This window comes from Oenanthe melanoleuca, chromosome 4 (assembly GCF_029582105.1).
Source record: "Oenanthe melanoleuca isolate GR-GAL-2019-014 chromosome 4, OMel1.0, whole genome shotgun sequence".
NCBI classification, from domain to species: Eukaryota; Metazoa; Chordata; class Aves; order Passeriformes; family Muscicapidae; genus Oenanthe; species Oenanthe melanoleuca.
Genome location: NC_079337.1, coordinates 12,846,885 through 12,857,649, shown reverse-complemented (window position 1 = coordinate 12,857,649; position 10,765 = coordinate 12,846,885). Strand labels below are relative to the sequence as shown.

The window sequence follows — 10,765 nt, the reverse complement described above, 5'->3', positions numbered from 1 at the left end:
GCACTAGAAGCCCTAATAGTGAAAATGAACTCTGTCGATATTACCGATATTTCACGAGTGGTTTTTTGCTGAAAACCAGGAAGAGTATGTGTGTTCTGGACATGGAATTAGTGCCGCAGAGCTGCTCGCTCACTGAGGGCCCATCCAACGCTGGGGAAACTGACCCCTTCTCTTACATGTCAATTACAAACTTTTCCACAGAAACGGCAGCTCCCGTTCCTTAGTACCTCTTCATTCATGGGGGCTCTTCCAGCACCTTTTAGTGACGCCTCAAAGTAAAATCTTGCAAGGATTTGGAGCTGCAGCTCCTTGGACATTTGGCAGCGTTAACACCTGCGGTCCTAGCTCAGCTCCTCACCTGAGGGCCTGCGTTTGTCACCGGCGCTACGGGCTCAGATGGCAATTTAGCAGCTTTTACACAGCACTTAAAAAACACGAAAATAAACGTCCAACGAACTGCTGAACACCTATTTTGCATTATTGGTGAGCCCGGTGGAGTATCCACGTCTCTGCTATGCCGCAATCACCCCTAGCACTGTGAGGGGCGGATCTTTAGGGCACTGCTCACGGCTCCCAGGGGAGGTGTGTGAGGGCAGGGGCCGCGCTGGGCAGCGCAGTCGGAGCAGCGGCTCCGCTGTAGCCGGCAGCGCTGCCATTCCCATCCATTCCCTCACGCCCATTCCCTCAGCAATAGGAACGCGGCACAGCCCACTGCCAGCGGCGGGGGGGGCGGGTGGAACACACCAACCCTCCCGGAGCTGGGGGGGAAACACGGGTCCCCCCGGCTGTCCCCGGTGGGCGGGGCAGCGGTGATGGGCAGCGCGAGGAGCCAATCAGAGAGGTCAGCGGGGCGGGGCGTGCAGCCGGAAGCGGTGCCGGGCGGAAGCGCCGCGGGGGCGTGAGCGGGGCAGGGCAGGGCTGGGCTGGGCTGGGAGCGGAGCGCCGGGGCGGGACGGGGCCGAGCCGCGATACGGAGCGGGCCGAAATACGGATTTACGCGGCCGGGATACGGAGCCGATCCCGGAGCTGAGGCGGCGGCCCCGCCGGTGATGCGCACTCCGCAGGGGCTGCCGGCCCGCTGAGGTCGGTGCGAGGAGCGCTGGCGGCGGCGCCGCGGCCATGCCGTGCACCTGCGGGAACTGGCGGCGATGGATCCGGCCGCTCGTGGTGCTGCTCTACATCGTGGGGCTGCTGGTGGTGGTGCCGCTCTGCGTGTGGGAGCTGCAGAAGCTGGAGGTGAGGGGCGCGGCCGGGGCCGCGGGCAGCGGGCTCAGCCCCGGCAGGGCAGTGTGGTACCTCATCTGTATATATCGAAATCAGGGCTGCCAGGAGCATGAACCAGGCTCTGCTCCGTGGTGCTGGGCAGCAGGACAAGGGGCAATGGGCAGAAACTGATACACAGGAAGTTCCACCTGAATATGAGGAAGAACTTCTTTACTGAGCAGTGACCACACACTGGAACAGACTGACCAGAGGGTGTGGAGTCTCCCCTGCTGCAGATATTCAGGAACCGTCTGGACACAATCCTGTGCCATGTGCTCTGGGATGACCCTGCTTGAGCAGGGAGGTTGGACCAGGTGACCCAGTGTGGTCGCCTCCAACCCGACCCATTCTGTCTGCAGAAGTGCCATGGTGCTGCTGGACACATTTGTCCTGCTGCTAAAGCCCTAGTGAACTTCAGAGGAACAGGGTAGTGTTTCTTCCCTTCTCTTTCCATGATGGTTGGGTTTGAACAGTTGGTACTATTCTGAAGAAATTCGAACAGAGTGACAGAATGGGTCAGGTTGGAGGGGACCACACTGGGTCACTTGGTCCAACCTCCCTGCTCAAGCAGGGTCATCCCAGAGCACATGGCACAGGATTGTGTCCAGGCTGTTCTTGAATATCTGCAGCAGGGGAGACTCCACACCCTCTGGTCAGTCTGTTCCAGTGTGTGGTCACTGCTCAGTAAAGAAGTTGTTCTTCATGGTCAGGTGGAACTTCCTGTCTGCCCATTGCCTCTTATCCTATTGCCAGGCACCACCAGGAAGAGTCTGGGTCTCTTCGTAAGTTCATCTTAGATTTTGAAACTTAGTCCTAATGCTGGCATTCATAAAGGTATTTCTGTCTGTTTCTGGAGACAGATAGAGAAGCTCCTCTTTCATGCTGGTAGTACCATAACTGTGGTGTGTGAATTACACACACATGATTGCATCATTTCTCTAACAAGAAATAAAATTTTAACCTTTAAATACATATATTGTTCAATGTGATACAGGTCTGTGCCCCAGGAGGTAGGCTTTTTCAGGGTATAATTTTCAGGACTTAATGACAGTAAGATCTCTTGAATGTGTTTAAAATTTTCAGGTTTGAATTCCTGTTCTGATACATAATGCATGTTCAGCATAATAGATGTTTATATCCAAGTTTATACCATTAAGTTTGATACTTGTAGAGAAACTGATCAGAACTAGAAAACAACAGGAGACATAGGATGTTGATGCAGAGGATCAGAGGAGAGATTCTCGTCTAAGGAAACTGAGAAGAGTCTCCTATGTTTGTCAGGTTTTGGTACTTAGGATTATTAGTTTTTCAGAGAGCTTTGATTTAAAATTTCAGCCCTGTGTTTTAGCAGATACTGTGGTTTTATGTATCTACATGCATGTCTGTTGGTTAAATGAAAACTAATTGATTACTATTTGGAACTTGATTTTAAAGCTAAAAAGTCTTAAAATCCACAGGTTTTCAGAAACTTTATAATACAGCATTGAATCAAGATAAGTTCCATACATAAAGAAAGGAATCTGTTGTGGGTTTCAGTAAATTAAGTACTGGGTATTACTCTCTTTTTGTGGAATGTTTTGTGTACTTGTAAATACTTGGATGTATTAAGACTGAAACTTTGATCTTGTAAGGTTGGAATTCATACCAAGGCATGGTTTATCGCTGGGATATTTCTGCTAATGACTATACCAATATCTCTCTGGGGGATACTACAACACTTAGTCCATTATACTCAACCTGAATTACAGAAGCCAATAATAAGGTAATATTTCACATTTTACCTATGCTACAAATATTGGATTTAATTCAGACTAGGAATACTTTTAGTAATATAAAATGTTCTTTTGTTGTTGTTACAGGATTCTGTGGATGGTGCCGATTTACAGTTTAGACAGTGTAAGTATTCTCTTACTGTTACCAGCTCAACCAAATTCTGTTTGTTGTGGGAGTGAGGGAAAACAGTGTCACGGCAGAAACTATGCTGCATGGGGAGGGCTAGTCCTAGAAACTTCTGGGCATTCCTGTTTATGGAGTATGTCAGAAGCATAGTTCATACCACATTCTTCTGGAGATTTGGGGTTGCTTTTGATAACTTTTAACCCTGTCCTTAAGTATCCTTTATGATGGATGTGGAGACACGAGTCTGCTTTTTGCCCTTTCATCTTAATAGCAGAAGTGGAAACTGATCTGATCCAAGTACTGACTCAAAATTCAGTGCTGTACCTTCCTTACCCAAGTTAGGCTTACTACTAGAATTCTTTCCTGAGTTATGCTTAGTGATAAAATAATTCCTTTTTGGTTCAGGGGACAAAGGATAATATCCTTTGCAGAGTGCAACAGCAGTGTGATACTCAGAAACTGAGAGCTCTGCTACCTGAACCATAATCACAGTTTCACTAAAAATAAAAAAAATCCATTTTTGGTCTGAAACTCAGAGGGTTGGCTACTAGTACAGGTGAAATCTGAAGTTCTGTGTGTGTTATTTTGTAGCTATAGCATGGCCCTCCCATTAGCCCAGTGCTTTCAGTGCCTGCTGGTTCAAGAGCTTGCTGAACCAGTGTTGTGTGAATCCCTTTTGTCTTCCTTACACGTAACCTTTTGTGTACCTCTCTTCTTGCAGTGGATAGCTTTGAAATACCCCAAGATTGCAATATATGTGGATACATGTCGAGAATGCTATGAAGCTTATGTCATCTATAACTTTATGGTTTTTCTTTCAAATTACTTAACCAACCGGTACCCAAACCTCGTGTTAATAATCGAAGCGAAAGATCAGCAGAGGCATCTGCCCCCTCTCTGTTGCTGTCCGTCCTGGGCTATGGGAGAGTGAGTATATGATGGCATCTTCAAGCTTTAGGCTGTGTAGGCAGATCCAAACATTTTGTTTTCATATTTAGCAGCATAACTTTTGCTGCTTGACAAAGTCAGTTTATGGTTTGTATGTGTTTGATCCGCTGTGAATCTCTGCTGAAAGCAACTGTGGACAGTTGAGCTATAAAACATCCTGTGACTTGGACTTAGTTACTAACATGCATTGATTGAGTTAGGGGGTGCTGAAGGAAACTTTCTTTGTTTTTGAAAATTATTAAAAAAAGGTCTGCTGGAATATGCTGCTGTTGCTATCATATAATATTTGCCACAAACCTCACATGGATAGCTTGTTGTTTTTACTTCAGGTGAAGAGTGAAAGGCCTTATGCACCTAAACTGTTTATTTATGAATGCTTAAATTAATAAAATCTCTCTCTCTGTCTTAAGAGATTCTGATAAAGCTGTTTGGGGTGAGGGGAGGCGAAGGTGGGCTTCAGTGGTCACAGCTTCTTTATACGGTTTGCCATAGTGGGCTAAGAGCTTTGGCTCTCTTAAGCGTTTAGGGCAATTGCTATGATTTTTAAGTCTCTTACATTTAGATTCATAGCTTTTCTTAAATCTTCAAAACCAGCAAAAATTGCATTCTCTTTGTTTAGCCCAGCCAGAAGCTTTTCGTGGCTAAAATAAGTGAATAATTGAGTATTTCCTATAATGTGTCCAGCTGTTTTGTGTGTACACACTGTATACATCTTAACACTGTACAACATCTTAAGTCCTGGATGCAGAAGTTGAAATTATTATAAAATTAAAATTTACCTTGGTAAATCTACTGAGAATGGGAATCTTCCATAAGTAGATTGGATTTCAATCCTTGTACAATGAATTTTGTGTTTCTTTTTCAGAGTTTTATTATTTAGATGTAAACTGGGTGTTTTGCAGTACACTGTTGTCAGACCATTTACTACCATTATTGCTTTGTAAGTACACTGATAAATAATTAATATTGATCTTAAGGATATGATTATGACTTACACTGGAAAGAATTTTCATGCCCTTTGTATTGGATCAAGGCAGTTGGAAAACAGACTCGTGTTACATGCTAAATGGGTCCCAACAATTTGAATCAACCCATGATTTCTTTATGACTTCTCTATAGCAAATGACTATTTGCAGAATTGAAATAATAAATACTTAATGCCAACTGCTATAATCAGTGGGATAGAATGTGAAGTACTATTGGGGTGGGAAATGCATTTTTATGATCTCTTAATTTTTAGATTTTTTTTCTCCTCTCTTTTTTCATTTCCTTCAACACTTGAGTATTTTTAAAGGCAGGTTTCATGTAACTTTTAAAATTGTTTTAAACTGTGCATCAGACAAGCTTGACTGTGTGCCTTCATATCATGGAGCCTGTGTTTGTAAAGGAACAGTAGGCAGTCATATATGATGCTGCTGAAAGCTTGTTTTCATGAGCTTTGCATTGATTGTCATTACTGTTAATTCAGTGGGATTGTGGAAAAAGTTGCTACTCACAATGAGTATCCATATAAATATTTATATATTTTTTATATTTATATGTATATTTGAGCTGTTGGAAACTGACTCTTGTGCAGGCCCCCAGTGCCCATATTTGAGCACCAGAAGAGGTTTTGAATTCTAAGGGTTGATTGATACAGTGAAGATGTAGCACTTGAGGGAAGTGATCTGTTGCTCCATAGTGATTAATTCAAAAAATTCTTCCAGAATTTGTGAACTAGTGGGAGTGTATGATGAAGGAAACTTCAGCTTCAACAATGCATGGACTTACCTGGTTATACTTAACAACATGTCACAACTAGTGAGTATCAGGAGTACATCTTTCTGCTCTTTGAATTCATCAGTATTTCGTGCATCTTCTATGTGAACTGTTGGCAGTGATTGTGTTCATGTCTGGTAATTCTTACAAATTATTTGATGGGTGAGGGGGTATGGCCCAGGCATTAGAGCTGCAGACTTGCCCCTCTCTGGTAAGAGGTGATTCCACTTGTCCCTACAACTTCCTCCTAGCACTCATACAAAGGATCAATATCTTAAAAATTCATTGTTAAAAATGGTGATAACATTCACAGGAAAAAATGGAAATGGTGTGTGGAGTGCTGAGAGTTGGGCTTGCCCAACACCTTTTCTTGTTGGGTCAGCTGTCAGATAATGTCAGGGTAAGATGTCAGCCCCTAAAATTGAGAGTTTCATTTTGGAGTCTGTGGATTGGTTTTATTTCTCTTGGCAACAGCAGCAGGAGTCAGAACAGCATAACAACTGGGATCATTTGGAAGTTCTGTCCTCCTCTTACTGCCACCTCTGTGTTTGATGGGTGACTGTCACAGAAGGAGCTGTAATTGCTTTCTGATGTGACAACAGTCCCAGTCTGTGTCCTGGTTGAAATGACAGGAATTTTAAGATTTAAAAAAAAAAAAAAGAAGTGCTTGAAAACAGAAAGGCAAAGATTCCATAAAACCAAAGTCTCTTTTTAAAAAAAACAGATAGCATTTTAAGGTCGTATCATACTATGATACATATTTTAATTATAGAGAGGGTGTAGCACAACTCCCTCACAAAATAAACAAAGATTTGAAAGCTTTCATTCATTTTCTTTTCCTTGTCAGTTTGCCATGTATTGTCTGGTGCTGTTTTATAAAGTACTGCGTGAGGAACTGAACCCTATCCAGCCTGTTGGCAAGTTCCTTTGTGTGAAGATGGTAGTTTTTGTTTCTTTCTGGTAAGTGGGTCTTTTACTCATTACTTCTTGCTGTCAGGGTGGATCATAAAAGAGCTAAAAAGGCTGGATTTGTTGGGCTGAGGTTAGCGGCCTTAAAAGATCTACCCATAATCTTAGTGAGCTGCAGTGAAGGGAAGAGGGTACTAATATGTTGGAAAGAGCAGTCTTGTTCACTTAAGATATTTTAGACTTGCTCTTTTGTAAGGTGATTCTCAAGAACATAACTTATTTTAGAATCTTCACTTGCAGTTATTTCAAAAGTATTTTTTTTCCTTTTAAAAGTAAAAAAAAAAAAATTACTTTTTCAAAATAAGTTACTGTTACTTAAATAAAAATTGCTGTTTGAGCATTGCTTACACTTAGCTGCTAATGAGGGAGTGTATTTGACTATCAGAGCATTACTTTCTGAGCTACAGCAACATCCTGAAAGAGAAGCAACTTGTTCTAATGACTGACTGGAACAGCAAACTCTGCTTTGGTTCTCTGTTTGTTCTTTTGGTCTTTAGGGTCAGGGATGAGTGACATCTCTTGTCAAGTTTGTTTGTTTCCTCCCCTTAAAATCTAAGTATATAAAAAGAAAAGTGTTTTTTTTAAAGATTCTTCCTCTGTGTACATATGACTGGATTTGCTTGCAGATTTTTGGCACTACTGTTACAATTCTAATACAAACTTTCTATAATAATTTCTCTTTATAGGCAGGCTGTGCTCATTGCATTGCTGGTGAAAGTTGGTGTTATTTCTGAGAAACACACCTGGGATTGGCAAAGTGTGGAAGCTGTGGCTACAGGCTTACAGGTAAGAGCAGATGGTTATTTCTGGGGAGGAATGGTTATATGTAAGATGACATAGCTGATGTCAAGGAAATATTATCATACTCACTGTAATTAACACAGGCTTGATTAGTAATGATTTATTCTAAGATTGGCTAAGTTTCAGCCGATGAACCCATGTGAGTTTTATGCTCAACACTTCTATAGCCATGTATTGGCCAGAAGGAATGTGCCCCAGTGGAATATGTCTGGATAGCCTTACATTTTTTTTTTGCAGGTATTCATTGTAGAGCTGCTGCTTGTTAAATTATCTGTTTAAGTCAAGTCCTGTATGTATGGCTCTCTGAAAACTGCCAAGAATATCCTGGTGGAAAAGTAGCTGATGTCAGTATCCCAGGGCCATTGCAGCCTTTCAGTTGTAGAAGAAACCCAGAACTATTTTTCTCCAGTTATGAATGATTAAGTCAGTTTCTCTGTCATTGCAGGATTTTATCATTTGTGTGGAGATGTTTCTGGCTGCTATTGCACATCACTACAGTTTTTCCTATAAACCTTATGTTCAAGAAGCTGAAGAAGGCTCATGCTTTGACTCCTTCCTTGCAATGTGGGATATTTCTGATCTAAGGGCAGATATCTCTGAACAGGTTCGAAATGTGGGTAAGTTAACAGACAAGATTTGTACAGTGTTATCAACAGCATCTCTATTTCCAGCTTCACATGACACTATTGCCTACCTTTATAGTAGCCTGAGAACATTCTATTGCCCAATCAGTGGCAGCTGCATCCCTAGAGGATTTCATGGTTTATCTGGCACTTTTTTCTTTCCAGAATTCCTGACTGATTTAGAGTCTAGTTTTTAACTTTTCTTTTAAAAAGAAAAGGTTAGGTAAGTAGAGGAACATACTTTGTTTTTCTCTTAAATGGAAAGACACAATTTTCTTTGGTAAAACTAACAATGCCCATGTAAAAGCAATACAAAACAAAGACTCATCTAATTTAACATGACTGTTTTAGAGTTGATATGTTCAAAGACTGGTTTTGGAAGGATTAAAAAATCTTTTCATTTTGCATAATTCTAGGGAGGACAGTTTTGGGCCAGCCAAGGAAAATGTTTTTTGCTGAGGATCATGAACAAAATGAGCATACCAGTTTACTGTCTTCATCTACTCAAGACCCATTTCTGATGCTTCTTCAATGCCATCTTCACCCATGGGTCACTATCAGGGGTTTGGACACACTGTGACCCCTCTCACAACACCAACAACAGCCCCTGCAGTTGATGGGGTTTTTAACCCTTCTGCCAGTCAGGATGCTGAGGAATCACCTGAACTAGAGAACAACTTAGCAGAGAAAGCTTTGGGTAAAAGTTAAACTTGCCTTTTCTTTGAATGTGTCAAGGAATCATTATGTACTTGCATCATGTGTCCTGTTAACATGTACTATTAAGGATGAAAGTTGAAAAGTTTGGGAAAGCTGCTACATGGACAGAAGAGGATATGGTATGGCTGTAACTGACATCTGAATCCAGAATCTACAACGGATGTGAGCATCTGTGAGTACCCCATGGATATGAAACACGCACACTGTAAAGGTTTCTGCATAAATTCAAGCATCATCTCCTTAACTGCTAAATGCTACTACATCATATCGAAATTACAATGGATTATTTTAGTGCAAAAGAGACATTTGAAACAAATCCTCTGCTCATCTAAAAATGAAGTGCAAGTACTATTAGCACTAATGGGAAAGCCTAATTTCAAGAATGTAATTTAAGGAGAGCAGTAGCAAAAGCTGTTTGGGTTAACTTGGCTTGTCTTAATGATGGTTAACTCCCATACCCAATGCTGAATGGAGTGTGAGATGAAATGATAGCTTCTGTACAGATGCCACCTTCTTGCCATTCCTACACAGCTAAATAAAGTCCCTTCATGAAGATAGCTTCTACCAAGCATTAGTAAAGAACCTCTACAGAGAAAACATTCCCTGCAGGCCTTGCTCTCAAAGTCCATGCCCAGATCATATGGTTGGTGTATCTGTTGTCCTTGAGGCTCATAGTTTGTAAGTCTTTTGTGTCCAGAAGAGACAGCCAGGATGGTAAGTTTTGGACTAATACTTTAACTTGACTATTCTTTTCCCTAGCCTTCTAAAATAAGAATAATGGTTACTACCTTAAAATACATGGAGGGGGAATGAAGGATATTGAAAAGGAAGTAGAAAACAAAACTGATTTCTTTAGTTTGGGCTGCAATAAGTTCTTTAACACTTAAGTTTTTTTAAGCTGTTAAAGCAGGATATCTTGTGTCTGTAGTAATTTGTGTTCTTAAATTTGTGTCTGTGTGATTGTATTATGCTTCTAGTATAGCCTGGATTCAAATGTAATAGCTGTTTTTTTCCCCAGAGAAGACCTTTGCTGAGGTAAAACTATGTAGCTAGTCTAATACTGGATTTGCTAGGACTAGATTTCAGCCCAAGAAGCAGTACACTTGTATAAAAATGTTATTTTGCAAAAACTGATAATGTCAGAGAGGTATTGTTTTTATCCCATTATCAGATTTTTACTATTATTGCATGTTTGCAATCTGACAAAAACAACCAAACCAGTAGAGCACTACTTTTTAAATGATGAGATCTTAGGTTTCTTTTTCAGCATTGTTAGCATTTCCAGGATAAATGTTTAACTTCTGGCTGTCAGTAAATTCATCTTAAGTGCTTTTTTTGCAGTACTAGTGTGATGTAAATATTGCGCCTTACTCACTAGGCTGCATATTTTATAGCTGAGTATGTACTTGCTGTATCTGAAGTTAGTGAGAAAGTGAAAATCATGATTTTCAATTTGCCAACTCATTGCCTTTGTTGTAAATAAGCAATTAAAGATTTTATTTAAACTGTTCACCTTCTAGCAATTTGATTTACTGCTACAGTAATTTAAGAGTGTGAATGACACATGACTACAACTGTCCTCATGGAAAAAAAGGATCTTAAATAGAACTGCTGCAAGAGTTTGTGCTTGCAGTATTTCATGGCTTGTAGTGTAAAGGGAATTCTTGTTTGGGCCTATGAAGAATCAGAATCTTCTAATCCATGCTTGATCCCAAGTATCACCTCATGCTTTGCTCTAAAAGGAGCAGGTTCACACTGCATTAGGACCTCAGTGCCCCACTGCAGCC

The 10,765-nt window shown here is 41.3% G+C and overlaps 1 protein-coding gene across 1 annotated transcript; it reads left to right on the top strand.

Moving 5' to 3' along the window:
* Positions 1-942: 942 nt before the first annotated feature.
* On the top strand, positions 943-10,488 carry TMEM184C (transmembrane protein 184C). Its single transcript, XM_056490216.1, is given in 11 exon segments — positions 943-1,236; positions 2,895-3,025; positions 3,123-3,159; positions 3,884-4,089; positions 4,976-5,050; positions 5,817-5,910; positions 6,716-6,828; positions 7,524-7,623; positions 8,084-8,255; positions 8,678-8,770; positions 8,773-10,488. Coding segments are annotated over 11 exon segments (1,335 nt in total). The 5' UTR covers positions 943-1,119; the 3' UTR covers positions 8,970-10,488.
* The last annotated feature ends 277 nt before the right edge of the window (positions 10,489-10,765 follow it).